The sequence below is a fragment of the Zootoca vivipara genome, chromosome 5, assembly GCF_963506605.1.
Source record: "Zootoca vivipara chromosome 5, rZooViv1.1, whole genome shotgun sequence".
NCBI classification, from domain to species: domain Eukaryota; kingdom Metazoa; phylum Chordata; class Lepidosauria; order Squamata; family Lacertidae; genus Zootoca; species Zootoca vivipara.
In genome coordinates, this window is record NC_083280.1 from 40,580,386 (window position 1) to 40,595,083 (window position 14,698).

General features: G+C 44.9%; 1 protein-coding gene across 1 annotated transcript; it reads right to left on the bottom strand.

Annotated features, from left to right (window-relative positions):
• Positions 1-1,938: 1,938 nt before the first annotated feature.
• POLR2D (RNA polymerase II subunit D) lies at positions 1,939-7,566 on the bottom strand. The gene is made up of 4 exons (XM_035132472.2): positions 7,440-7,566; positions 5,953-6,133; positions 3,080-3,175; positions 1,939-2,530 (listed from the first exon to the last, which is right to left on the bottom strand). Exons 1-4 carry the CDS (start codon positions 7,504-7,506, stop codon positions 2,452-2,454), a joined length of 423 nt encoding a protein of 140 aa, XP_034988363.1. The 5' UTR covers positions 7,507-7,566; the 3' UTR covers positions 1,939-2,451.
• Positions 7,567-14,698: the final 7,132 nt, after the last annotated feature.

Here is a 14,698-nt window from a genome sequence, read left to right on the forward strand (position 1 = left end):
AACCGATCCTAACCACAGCAGGCAAAAAGGTAAAGGCAACCATAGCAAGACAGCTTAAAGGGCCATAGGTAGCCAGTGCAAACGGAGGTGAAGTATCAAGACCACCACTGCCCATGGGAACTTGCGTGTGTATTGCCAATGGAGTGAGCCAGGGCAGGTGCAAGGTTGCCACATCCTAAGCCTCTGTATCCCTTATATATGCTTCAGTAATGAGCACAAATCTACGCCAGCCCTTGGTTTGTCTTCTATTGCAGTCAAAGCAAAACTAATCCCCACTTTCCATGGCAATAAAAAGATGTGGTTCCTGCTCTGTCAGTTGGTAATAGCTTCTGCACAAGATAAGTTAAAAGCCTCAGCTTGGTACAGCTGGGAACTAATGCAGAGCTTTCCAAACTTTTCATGTTGGTGACACTTTTTTATACATGCATCATTTTGTGACAGTAATTCAGTTTTACTAGCAAACCGGAGGTTAAACTAACCCCTTATAAGCGATACAGAAACCTACATAAATTTAATAATTAAATTTATAGGGACACACCTACACACTGCAGCTGACACACTAATGTGTCACAACACACAGTTTGGAAAGGGAACAGGAAGCATCTCCAAAAGGGCAAAAGAATCTGGCCACTAGAAGTGTGGTATAAAGTAGCTCCCGTTCTCCAAATTTAGTTTAATATTTGGATTGGAATAGCCCAGAGGGTTTATCCCCCCCCCCAACTTTTACTAATAAGATGTGGAAAAGGTAGAATTCAAGAAGTTTAGGATTTTATGTTTACAAATCATGCAGAACAATTGAGCAGCCCGCCCCCCCCCCCACAAAAAACCCCACAACCTTAAATATTTCAGACACAAAAAGCTTATGGAAGCTGTTATAACTGGTGGTATTGCATAAGTAGTTTTCAAGCAAGATCCAACAAGAAAAATAACTTCAGTGTGATTCTCAGTGGATTGAGATCAGACCAAATTTTGATAAGGTTTTATGTCTCTTTAAAAAAAATCTTGACACTCCTTGACAAATTAAATACTAAGTTTTTGGTACAAAAACAAGTGGTTTCATATATAAGTTTTTCCAGCATAATCATTCCACTGCTGCAGCTTATGAGTGATGATTATTGGTTACTGTCTGGCAGGGGGGGAAATCTAATCAAGATGTATCAGATTGCTTCAACTTGTTTGCTTCTGTACACACTGATATTTTTTACTAAATCCTGAGGTCATTACTCCTGACTTTTCCCCTGTTTTATTCACTTGGTCAGACTTGAATAAAGAGACTCATTCAGCAAACCTTTCACAGCTTCTTGTTGTATTTTAATGTTTTAATGCTTGTAGACTACTGTTATTGGGTGGCATATAAATGCTGTTAATAAATAAAAGTAATGAATAAATAAAATATCATTAGAAGTGATTCTGCAGGTGGGGGGAATGGAGTAAGCCGACTCATTCCTCAGTCACTGTTGCCAGCTGAATGAGGGACATCTTATCATTTATGACAACTGACTGACATATTGTAACATGCAATTTCTGTAGCATTAGCACATTTCTGCCTAAGTTTCTACCTTTATGAGCCCCATGGTTCTGCCAGCAGTTTCCTTTCACACTACAAAACTAAGAAGTGCTACATATGGTAGCTCATTCACCCAGTTTGACATTTCCAGTCACACTTCCCAAAACACAAAAGCATTATTTTTTTCTCTCTCTCCAACATACATACATTGCATGTGCAATTATTGTTTATAGCAATGTATGTATACAAATAAAATAACTTTACATCAATTTACCAACATACAGCAAAAATATTTTATGCAATTTAATAATCCAACAAATTCCTTCAGCTCCTTGTGTTCATCCACCCCTTGCAGAGTATTTCCTCAAGACAACAGGACTTTTGTATAAACAATGAGTGAATGAGAACATTCACAAATCACAGACCCCTCATTAGAAATACTATACTTTAATTCACAAACAATTGTACAAAAATATTGTTGAAGAGAAAAACTCAGGCTTTTGATCAAACACATCGAAAAATCACACAAATTTATCTAACCTGATTCTACTATTACAATTGTCAAAATATAAGAGGAAAAGTTTCTCCTATCTTGGGCAACATATGTTCAGATTAACAATGGTGTGTCAATTATTCTGTCTGGCCCCATAAACATTCTGTATATTCCCAGGAGGAAGGCAAAGTTTGGAAACAAATATTAAACTAATCAAGGCAAACTTCTCAAGAGTTCTGTGGCTCATGCCACATTAGTCTTGCCAACTCTCGACATTCAACAAGTCCAAAGAGCTAAGAAACCCTTTTTAAAAGCATGTCATTACCCTACATCAGCTTCTCTTTTCTATCGAGAGATAGTCAGAACTGGTCCAGAGATGTAAATAAATAAATGAACATTTCTAGATTTCTCTTTTTCAATGTTCAGAGTTCGGAGGGTCTGGTTGTTCCTTCTAATACTGAAAACTTCGCTTGGTCTGAATGTCATCAAGAATCTGCTGCAACTCTTCATCTTCAAACCGACCCTCTAAGCTGAAAGACAGAAGCAATGGTTAAGTTCCCCCCCTCTTTTTTAAGGGTTGATGCTCAAGCTTTCCTGAAAGAAAAAAAACTATGAATAATGTATTAAGTTTCATGGTGAGGGGGAGTTTTAAGATAAGGCTCATATCTGATTTGATTATGGTCTGGAGGATTGTCTCAGTGTAGCCAATGTCAGGTAAGATTTCTGCAAATGTGGATTGTACTTTTGGGCGTTATCCTACAAAGGTAAAGCTATAAATTACATTAAAAAAGAAATACAAACAAATCATAGTATAAGCAATTATTTTAAAAGATAACCAGTTTTTAAAAGACAGTTGAGCTAAATGGGCAGCAGGCCACTTCTTCATGCATCAGGGCTTCAAGAGATGATTGATCATGGTCCAAATAATAGGCAGTCAATTAAAAATATATTGACCAGTAAACTGGCTGGTATGCTAACCTTAAATCCAACTGTAGAACCATTACTCTGACTTTTTAGTTGTTCAAGCTTTACAAACCCTTTGGAACATGAAGTGAATCCTTTCACCTGGGGTGACTTACCTGGGAATTAAAGCTTTGGCCTCCTCAGCTGTCTCAGGACATAAATTAGCTAAACACGCCAATTCAAATTTATGGAGCTTCTTCTGGAGTAATAAACTGCAGGAACAAACAAAATAAACTACATTTGTAAAAAATGGAATACAGAAGAGAACAGAAGTAGCAGAAAAAACTGTACGGCTACTCAAAAAGGATTAGGGATTTATTTTTATCAGTGTATATATAGTCTATGAAAAGATCACACATAAGTATCAAAAAATACTAAAAGTAAATACATGGCTTTGTATTGTAACATGCTCCAAAGAACAAGTACTAGTTGCTTACTATTTACTCCACCAAAATTAGTATTCCAATATAGATAGATAGTTAGGTCATTTTAAGTAAAAGTTAGGATTTTAGAAGGATGGCATTCCCATCAACAAGAGGGAACCCACTAGATTTCCAAATGTTTCTGTCTATTCACATTGCTTTTAATAAACGTAAGTAAGTACCAACTCCACATCTATTTAGGCAGCAATCCTATTCCCACATACCTTTGAATAAGCCCCATTGAACTCAATGGGACTTACTTCTGAGGAGATACAGTGGTACCTCGACTTACGAAGGTGATCCGTTCCGTGGCGCTCTTCGTAAATCGAATCCTTCGGTTGTAAAGTGTCCGTTTTGCGCATGCACAAAGCGAGATTTTGCGCTTCTGCGCATGTGCTGACCGTGCACACAGCTTCTGCGCAAGTGCATAACGCATGCACGGCGAAAAGACTTCCGGGTTTGCCGACTTCGTAAGTCGAAACCTTCGGAAGTCGAGTCATTCGGATGTCGAGGTACCACTGTATGCAGAATCACATGGTTATTGTTCCAAAGGGCAAAGAAGAAACTGGTTGGACAAGTGGCAACCCATTGCCTATAACAACTTTGAAACATAGAGTTTATCTGAGTGCTTTGACATAAAAGCACACTCAGCCACTCTCAGCCACTAACAGTGAACAGAATCAGTGAACACTTTCCAGATTTAGAGCATGTACAGGGGTTATGATAAGCAGATAAGAGACAAAAGTTTAAAATCATGGGCTCTAGAAGGAATCATGCTTATACTAAGCAAAAATTAATTGAAGAAGGAAAAACAATAGCTCTTTTGAATCAGCTCAGTTATCTATCTACACCAGCACCCTGCTTCCCACAGTGAACCATCAGATGCCTTTTGGAAGTTTACCATTAGGGAAGCCCTTTCCCACTGTGGCTCTGAAGCTGCTGGCAGTCAGTGATTACATTTGCATATAGTATTAGTCTATTTCCTACTCAATGCTGGTTAGGAATAGTGTGCCAGTTATCAATCACTACCACGTGGAACAGACAAATCAGCACATCAGATCCTTCAGCCATATTGTCCAGTTAGATTAGTACAGGGTGGTGGTGATCTGTACATCTGCCCAATAGATGCAACCAAACAAAGTATGGCTCAAGCTATGCTAGATAAGTAATGTTGGTAATTCTTCAGTTTAAGAGGCAACTGTATCAGTTCTAGACTAGTGGAAGGAATGTTGAATCCTACCCTTACAAGATAGAAAGTGATAATCTTGTGAGTTATAATCCTACTAACTACATAGGTAAAGGGCCCCTAACCGTTAGGTCCAGTCGCAGACGACTCTGGGGTTGCAGCACTCATCTCGCTTTACTGGCCGAGGGAGCTGGCATACAGCTTCCGGGTCATGTGGCCAGCATTACTAAGCCGGTTCTGGCGAAACCAGAGCAGCGCACGGAAACGATGTTTACCTTCCCACCAGAGCAGTACCTATTTATCCACTTGCACTTTGATGTGCTTTCAAACTGCTAGGTGGGCAGGAGCTGGGATCGAGCAACGGGAGCTCACCCCGTCGCGGGGATTCGAACTGCCGACCTTCTGATCGGCAAGCCCTAAGCTCAGTGGTTTAGACCACAGCGCCACCCATGTCCCAACTACATAAGTATCAACTAAAACAATAACATGGAAAGAACTCATGGCTCTAGGTCAAAGCTTTCCAAACTATTCATGTTGATGATACACTTTCTAGACATGCATAATTCCACGACACAGTAATCCAGTTTTACTAGCAAACCAGAGGTTAAACTAATCCCTTTCCAGCCCCAGGGAGAGCATTCACATGACACACCTACACACTGCAACTGACACACTAACATGTCACGACACAGTTTGGGAAGCTTTGCTCTAGGTTCTATGGCTTAGAACTATGTGCCTGAACTGAGATGAACCAAAGTGATACTCAGGCCCTCATGCTCCTTCCTTCACTCTCTTCTGCCTGCATGACCAGGGGGTGAACTTCAGCAGTGTCTAGTTTTGCTTCCAAGAAACCCAGCTTGCCATTGCATATAACAGATGTCATGGTTTATAACAAAATCTGGTTTCTATGCATTTACAAGTCAGGATTCTATCAAATGAAAATGAAATACTGTCAAAATTCTCCCCCAGGCCGCATAGGAAGAGGGAGCATGCAAATCCGAGACTTGCATGAGCTCATTCCTGGTCATGCATATAGCATTAAACTATAGTTTAACATTACATGTTATAGACTTTTAAATCTGAAGCATACCAGGGGGCTCTAGACGAAGAGCAGTCTAGGAAATGCTATTCTTCATTCACATGTAGAAACTATGCTAATCTCCGCTTAATGCAAATATAATGCTAAAAGGACTCAACAATTGTCACACCTGCACATTACTTTCAATTGTGAAATAAAACCAACTTACAAAATAACTTCATTTAATGCTAGAAATAAATGTCTTTGCATTCGGGAAAGGGTTTTATTTGTTCAGCTTCTTTTGCATTCACTCCCACATTAGCCTATGAAAAATAATTTGCCAGTATTCGAAAAATTATTCACCTGCGGACACTAGCAATAGTCTCCCGGTTTTTGAAGCGGCTGAAGCGAGCAGTATAGTTCAAGGTTTTCATGAATACTTCCGAGAGCTCCTGCTCATCTTCTGCACTCTCATTCTGCTGTTTCCGGTGTTCAAGAAGCATGTGCACTTCTGAATTTAGAAGGGTTTCGGCAGTCTCAAATTCTATATGCAAAGATGGGTGAGGAAGAAACTGATAGTTCAAAAGGCACAGAGAAACACACCACCATTGATAACACTTAAGCTGGAATACACATATGGTAGTAGTACTTCAGGTGGTGGGTAGAGAATACTATTTTTGAATGATCTGACACATAAAACCCACTCACTCCATTGAGAAAACATATGAAAGAAAGATTCTAGCTCAATCCTCTCTTTGCTGTACCTGTGGGAGCATTCAAACACGTGATTGAAGTGGTACCATCTATTCTACTACCCCATATTAAGATCCGGTTATACACAGTATACCTCTTGATGTAAAGACAGTAATAATTATCTGGCCCATCCTGCCAAATTTACAAAAAGGAGATCATTCTCCAGCTCAATTATTTGTGCAGTACAGTCACATGCTTCTCCAGAATACTTCAACACACATGTAAATGTGAAAATATTTCCAAAGTACTAGCACATATAAAACTTGAATCTTAAAAAAGGGCCTCAGATCGTTTTGGAACACAGAAGGCATCCTATACTGCTTTTAAAGACAAAAAGCAAACAAAACATACTGTTTTGTTGCTTGCTCAAGGCAGTTGTTCTGAGAGTGTGAACTATAAACCAACAATCAAAGTAACTGTATGTCAAGGACCCCAGAAACAGAGCCATATATTTATCTACAGTTTATATAACAATTGTATATGTAGCACACAACAGAATACTAAACAGCCTCCCATCCAGGGAAGGGCCAGAGATGCTCAACTTCAAAACTGCTGCACCACTTTGCCTCGGACAACAGGAATAGAGAGCAGACTCACATTAAACGCACATTCGCACCATGCATTTAAAACCTATATACTGTACATGGCTTCCCGCAAACAATTCTGGGAGCTGTAGTTTTGCTAAGGGCGCCGAGACCCTTATTCCCCCATCCAGAGCCACCATTTCAAGAGTTCCCTGTGAAGAAGAACTGTTGATTAAAATCACTCTGAAACCGTAGCTCCGTGAGGGGAAATAGGGGTGTCTCCTAACACGTCTCATTACCCTTAACAAACCACAGCTCCCCGAATTATTTGGCGGCGGGGAGCCATTATTATTATTATTATTATTAAAGCGGTACCATGCCGCTTTCAGCGTATGGTGCAAAAGAGGCTAGCGATTATACACGAGCGCTTTTTACAGCCAAGAATGAGGAATGTTGCTCCCCTCCAGGCAAGACTCCTGCTGCTTCTTGCTCCCTCACAAGCCGAGGTCTCCTCCGGAACAAGGCCGAGGGCGCCTCGCGTCTCCTGCGCCTCCCGAGGTCCCAGCCGCTTACCCTTGGGAAATAAGAGCTGAGAAGCATCCTCCTCCACATCCACAGCATCGGTGCCTCCGGCCGCCATCGCCTCAGCCAGCCCCGGAAAACCGAAGCGCTCGGCCCGCCGGAAAAGGAAGGAAGGAGGCCTGAGCAGGTGCCCGCGACGCCCCCTGGCGGGGGAAGAGCCGGCCCGGATGCCGCCTCGGTTTGTGCTGAAGGGAAAGAGAGAGAAGTGGGGGGAGTGTGTCGGGCTATATTAGGCTTCCCCAAACGGCGGCCCTCCAGATGTTTTGGCCTACAACTCCCATGATCCCTAGGTAACAGGACCAGTGGTCGGGGAAGATGGGAATTGTAGGCCAAAACATCTGGAGGGCCGAAGTTTGGGGGTGCCTGGGCTATATTGAACATGGTGTGTTCTCTCTGTCCGGAGCAAGGGCGTACCCACCGCGGGGCAGGGAGGGGCCGCTGCCCTACTCTAGAGGCAGGGCCGGTCGGGCAGCTGCGGGCAAGAGTGGCGCTGCCGGCGGGGCTGGTGGGCAGAGGCGGAGGACAGCCCAGCGGAGCGCGAGTTCGGCGCCCGCAGCAGTCTCTTGCGCCCGAGCCGTGCGGAGTCCACACAGCCGCGCTGTGTGGGAGGGGGCAAGGGCTGACGCTCCCGACGTTCGGGAGACCTTTGCGCATGCGCAAAGCGGGGCGCATGCGCACAGCGCGGCTGTGGACTCCGGCGGCCGCCGTGCAGGGCGCATGCGCACAGCGCGGCTGTGCTCAAAGGTCTCCCGAACGTCGGGAGTCGTTCAGCGCCTGCCAGACCGCTGCAGCAACGGAGCCTCGGATAGCTTCGCGGAGGCCGGGGCTTTGCTCCAGACCTCCGCGGAGGCCCCGATCCAAGCCTGGTTCCCTTCTCTCCCCCCCCGCCCACCCCCAGACTTCCCTCTTCTCCTCTAGGCGGCCGCTGGTTTTCTCCCCTTCGCCGCCGTCGCTTCAGGTTTATTTTGATTTCACCTGGGCTCTGTAGCCCCGCCCACATTCCCACTTTGTGGCCCCTCCCCTCCCGTGCCTTGGCCCCGCCCCTTGCCCCCCCCTAGTTTTGATCCTGGGTACGCCCCTGGTCCGGAGCAGCTTCGCGGAGGAGAGCGATAGGGTCGCGTGGCTTCACAGCGTCCGCTCCCAGTGTTGCCCTGGGCCCCCTTACTCCGAAGTAAATCCCACCATGTTCAGCGCGGCTTACTCCCCAACATGTTCAGGATTGCGAAGCGTGAATCCAGTCGGGTTTACACGGTTCTCGCGATTGTTACCGGTAGCAAGATCCTGTCAGTAAATGAATCCAGACCCGACAGGCAATGCCCGATCGCCCGCCCCCATTAAAAAAAAATAATGTATATATTTAGTGCTCCTCTGATAAAAGGGAAGCAGGTTTCTAGGCCAGGAAGCAGCGCAGAGCTGAAACCACCTCAACTTGGACGGCTGAAGCGTCGGGCGTACCCAAAGTCTGCAGGCTAGAAAATGGGGCAGCCCCAAGGCGCTTAAAGCCGCGACGGGTAATAGGCAGCCCACGAGGTATCGGACTACACTCCCCTCAAGCGCACCCGTCATGGGGCGTGTTGTGTGTTCACGGCCCCCATCCCTCCTCCAACATACGTACATCGTACAGTATGTGCAATGGACAAGTGGCAAACACATTTCACTCTCTGCATTACCCATTGATAAGGGGAAAAAACCCAAGTGAGCATGCACCTCACTGAGCAGAAACTTATTTACATTGTTAACATAACCCTAAGGAGTTTAACTCACAATTCCCTCTGAATGGGAATGGAAGGAAAAGGTAAAATAGGTAAAAAGGTAAAGGACCCCTGGACGGTTAAGTCCAGTCCAAGGCGACAATAGGTAGGGCTGCCAGGACACCCCAAAAGTTGTTGAGCTTTTTTTAGAAAAAACAAAAACACCTACTTGCCTAAGATCCAGGACAAAGTGCCAAATGCCACCTTTTGGTAACCCCCCCTGTCAGTTCTTCCATTTAAATCTCACTCCTAACTAACCATATCTGCTGAGAAGTGCCACCGATTTCATTGGGGCTTACTCCTACGGTAGGTAAGTGGGGTTAGGATTAAAGCCTTTGAGCAAGTGTGCACCTGTAATAATACAGTCATACCTCGGTTTAAGTACGCTTTGAGTACGTTCAGTTTAAGTACTCCGCGGACCCGTCTGGGATGGATTACAGTAATCCACTTTCCATTACTTTCAATGGGAAAGTTCGCTTCAGGTCAAGTACGGACTTCCAGAACCAATTGCACTCATACTTCGGGTTAAGTCCGCTTCAGGTTGAGTACTCCGCGGACCCGTCTGGAATGGATTAATCCACTTTCCATTACTTTCAATGGGAAAGTTCGCTTCAGGTTAAGTACTGACTTCCGGAACCAATTGTGTACTTAAACCGAGGTAACACTATTGAGTTCAGGAAAGCATAATGCATTACAATTTCCAAGAGCATGCATGTTTATATGATTATGTTATAAGGGGCAGGGTAAGAGGAATTTGCCCCCATGCATTACGAGACTACCAATGTACAGAGAGGGGACAGTTTAGCCAGAGAGAAGCCATTTTCTTGACTTCATGGTTCAAAAGTCAAGAGAAGCCTATTCTGCCGTATCAAGGTAAATTAATCCCCTGCTGACCCAGACAGTTCCTCCAGACCTCTTGGAAAACACACGCACCCTTTTACATAAGCCATCGCTAAATCCTGTCTCACACCCACATGGAAACTTGCATAATCGCACCTCCAGCCAGATAACCAAAAACGATAACGATCACCCATTCTCGGAACTTCCACCCTCCCAAATCCCCGCCTGAGGTGCCCTCCCTTGTACTTTTCATGACCCAGATTCAGCTGAACCATGGACCTTTTTAAGATATATATATTTATCCCTAATAAACTATTCCGTTGTTCCTTTAGTAATGTTATGGTGTCCTCTATCATGTTACCCGATGCATCTCCCTATTCTCTACTCTGTATGAAACTGTATCTATTTACGAAACCGCAATAATATAACCTTGCACTGATACCTTGAACCTTTCTATCAAATTGTACCTGTTTAAAAAATCCTGCCATCCTGAAGAATTAATTGTTTGACTCTACTATTTGCAAAGGTTTCCACTTATGCACCCTTCTAAGCTTTTAGTTCGTTGTCCTTGATAAAATGTTATAAGCTGTCAAACATCGCTCTGAACTGTGAACGTTTTACCGCTGTTAGAATTGTATCCTCTCTGTGTATTATTAGTTACTGTATAATATCTTCTTCTTTAACTTTAAGTGTAGTCCTTTCTCTCTATTGCAAACGTTGAATATTTGTATAAACTTTGTTGCAAGTTAATAGGCACCTCTGTGGCACAACATATTTTACGGACTGTTTCCACTGTTTCTTGATACCACACTGCCACCTAGCCAGTCTAAAAGAGCACGACTCAAATACACACTTTCAGTGAGAACAACAATTTTATTTGATAAACAGGTGTTATCAACAATCTTCCCACATCCGCAGAGTCTTCCTGTCAAACAATAAGGAGACATGCATAATCATTACCTGGACTATCACCATGATATCTTACATCAAGAATTCCATCAACCCCTTTGTCCTCTCGCGATTACCCCCTCCCAGAACCCATTTCCCCACCTTTTATGCAATTCTGTACTATTGGAAATGAAACCTATAAATTTGTGAAGCTTCCTTTGTTCGGGGTCCCTTCACTTCAACTTGCTTGTGTGGACGGATCGCTATTGCAATAGCTTTATTATTTAATTAATAAAGTACCTTGCTTCGTACGTCCTGGTTTGGCCTCTGTTATTTGGTAGGCAGGAGACGCTCAAACTTCGTCTGCCTGCCAGGATACCTGGACTCTTCCTGGGTCAAGGATCCACTTAATTCTAGGACCGTGTAGCTCTGCAAATTTTTACAACAGTTTGGCGACCACTTCGGGGACCCAGTTTTGCCTTGAGCTCCGGGTTCACTGAGGAAGGGGAGCCCAGCGCGCCCTTGCCTCTTTTGCAGGGGGGTAAACCAACCTCAGGACCCGAGGCGCTTGGTAGTAATTGAGAGTCCAAGCGGGACCCCCAGGACGAAGCAACGTTTAAAGGGACAAGGCTGTTTTTTCTTCAGGAACCAGTGGGAAGCTGGAGACAACGGGATTCGACTGAAAGGATCGGTCGTGAGTATTAAAAGGGGACACGCGGTGGGCTGATTACTGCAGCAACTAAAATTCTAAAACTTCACTCTTCACTGTTCTCTCCTTTTCTGTTTCTTATCTTGGGCTCTAGTTGCAGCTAAGCTGTAAAGGCATAAGGGATAAAGAAGAATTAGAGCCTTTGGGATCCGTCCTTTCGTTAAACGAAATACCCAGAAGGACGGACCCAGCTCGCTCCTGCCAATCTGCGCAGGAGTTCTGAGCAATCTACCCAACCTTTTTTCCGTATTCCTCTGCTCTTAATCTTCGGGTGAAGCCGCCCCTAGACACCCCCGATCCCCACCGGGAAGTGACGGGGTTGTTCTAGATCGCAAGGTCACCCGTTCTTTTCAAAAAACCTTCCTTCCAAGGCTAACCACCCGGCATTGCGTGGGCAAGCGTCCAGGGCAGGTAGTCTTTCTATTAGATTGTAAGAGGCAGGAAAGTTGCTGCAGGACCCTAGGCAATTGATGACCAGAAGGGGGTCCTTAGGTATCTAGCTGCACCAGGCCGCCTAGTAGTTAGTGCACGCGAACGGCAGGCAGGAACACCACAAGGACGTGGGGGTGAGTCATAGACTCGGGAAGTTAAGAGTGTCCAGGAACAGGGTCGGGGACCCAGAACTGCAGTATAAAGAGCCAGAATAAACATGGGTGCGCATAATTCAAAGGAATTCCTGTCCCAGACTCCCAGCCGTGGCAAAGCTCAATGGAAGCTTCGCCAAAGTGGGGACTCTGAGGATGAAAGCCCATTACAATTCATATTCGAACATTGGCATGAATTACCTGGGGTGGAAAAACTTGACAAAAATCGGCTAAAAAGACTCTGTCAGAAAGACTGGATCCGCGTCACTGCGGACCATCCAGAGGGGGAAAAATGGATCCCGAGAGGTTCCCTTAATGCCCAGCGAATCTCTGCACTAAGAATAACACTGGAAGACCAATACCCCTTGCAAATTCGATACCTAAACTTATTTGAAAAGGCAAAAATCCTTCTTAAAAAGACTGAAGGTCCGACTGCCCCACAAATGCCAGTGATAATGGAAAGAAACCCGAAGCCCCCACCTTATCAGGAAACAATAATAGAGGAACCGGTAGACCAGCTCTGCAGCCCTGCCGAAGCCTCGGCACCGCCACCTCGAAATCCAAATGAACGTCGGGGGGCGGAGGTCCAAAACCCCTTAAATGCAGCGGAGGGCAGGTCTGTGACCCCCGCCATGCCTAACCTAAGTCCAGCACCCCACGAGGACCTTGAAGTTCAAAGCCCTGCTGAAATGCCACCCCAGCTCAGTCCCGTCGCTAATAGGACTCGCAGTCACGATCCTGAAATTAATCTAGTAAAACAACTAGTAACAGTATTGGCAGAGTTAAAAGGACCGTCCGCCGAAATAAAGGACCCCGCAGAGAAGGAACCAGAGACAGCCGAAAAGGCCCCGGGACAATATCCTCTAAGATCAGTCCCAGTTTCAGATGGGACAAGCTTTGTCTACTCCCATATTCCCTTCCTAACTTCGGACTTATTGAATTGGGCTCAGCAAATGTCAACCTTGAAAGATAATCCTGACATGTGCTATCGTAAAATCGCCATTATTTTCTCTACTCATAACCCCTCCTGGGCGGATGTGCATATGCTTTTAAATGGCCTCTTTAATGAACCTGAAAGGGAGGAAATATTGGAAAAAGCAACAGAAGCACTAAAATTGCCCGATGTCCAGCTCAACAAACCTGTAGGGATTGAGCCACTCACTGCAGCCCAACTTAGAACCGAACCAGAATGGGACTATAACACCTCCTCCGGGATTTGGTATCTGAAGGCGTTTCGCAAAGCCATTTTACATGGGATAAGGCTTGCAGGAAAAAAATCAACAAATTGGACTAAAATCAGGGAGGTCACCCAGGAACCTGATGAAACTCCCACCGCTTTCTATACCAGGCTAATAACCGCTTTCCGGACATGGGGGGGAATAGATCCCGATACCCCAGATAACCAAGTAGTGGTAAAAAGCTTCTTTAAAGATCAAGCTTGCCCGGACATCAGAAAATTCCTCTCCCTCCAAGTAGCCTATGAAGGGAAACCCATGAGTGAGATCCTCGGGCTTGCGAAAACCATTTATGATGGAAGGGATGAGAAAAAGAAAAAGGAGGCAAGGAAGGAAAAGGAGGATGATGCTAGAGTCCTCGCCTTGGCTTTGAGTGCAGCCAGTACCGCATATAACCCCCAACCTAGTTACCCCTTCAGAAATTCAAAGGCTCTCACACAACCTAGAGGGATGAACGCACATGCAAATCGACAAGCCTCTCCTTACCAAAGGGCTAGCAATGTCCAGCATCGAGAGACCACCTCTCAATGCTTTTTCTGCAATCAAATAGGGCATTTCAAGCGAAATTGTCCATTATTCTTAAATACCGTGGCACCAAAACCAGCTCTAGGGATGGGATCCAATGCAGCACAAAACCCTAACCCGATAGCGCCAAACCCTTTCCAGAATCAGCGCCCATTCCAACTACCGCTAGAATTTAACCAGGAGCAAATGCAACCCACTCTTAATTCAGAGACTAACCAATGACAATTAAACGGGGATCCTTTGAACCTTGCCCTGGTATGCCCGACAATTGCATTATCAGCCCATGACCCCATATGCACAATCACCATAGATGGCCATGAGTATCAGTGTTTACTAGATACTGGGGCAACTTTCTCAACTTTAAACGACAGTCATCTGAGGTCCAGTCAGCAAAAACAACGTATAATGGGCATTGATGGGATCCCCAGGACATGCGCTCTTTCAGAGCCAGCGAAAGTAACGATAGGGCCCCTGACTGCTGAGCACTCATTTCTACTGACCCCGAGCCCTGTCAACCTACTAGGGCGAGACCTACTATGTAAATTACAGGCAACTATAACTTGCAGCACTGAGGGTATCTACCTCCACATGCCAGAAGAGGCGGCAGTCTCCTTTCAAGGCATTTTAAAGGAAGAAAACCTGACTGATTTAGAAATACCAACCCCTCTGATTGACAAGGTACCAGTTCACCTATGGGGAAATACTAATACCTCTGTGG

What these genes read in the sequence shown, in the direction of transcription:
- POLR2D (XM_035132472.2), bottom strand. Translation starts at nt 7,506, where the DNA reads ATGGCGGCCGGAGGCACCGATGCTGTGGATGTGGAGGAGGATGCTTCT. An exon ending in TCAGCTCTTATTTCCCAAGG is followed by an intron (nt 6,134 to 7,439) that starts GTAAGCGGCTGG and finishes CTTTGCATATAG; the next exon opens with AATTTGAGACTGCCGAAACC. An exon ending in ACTATTGCTAGTGTCCGCAG is followed by an intron (nt 3,176 to 5,952) that starts GTGAATAATTTT and finishes TTGTTCCTGCAG; the next exon opens with TTTATTACTCCAGAAGAAGC.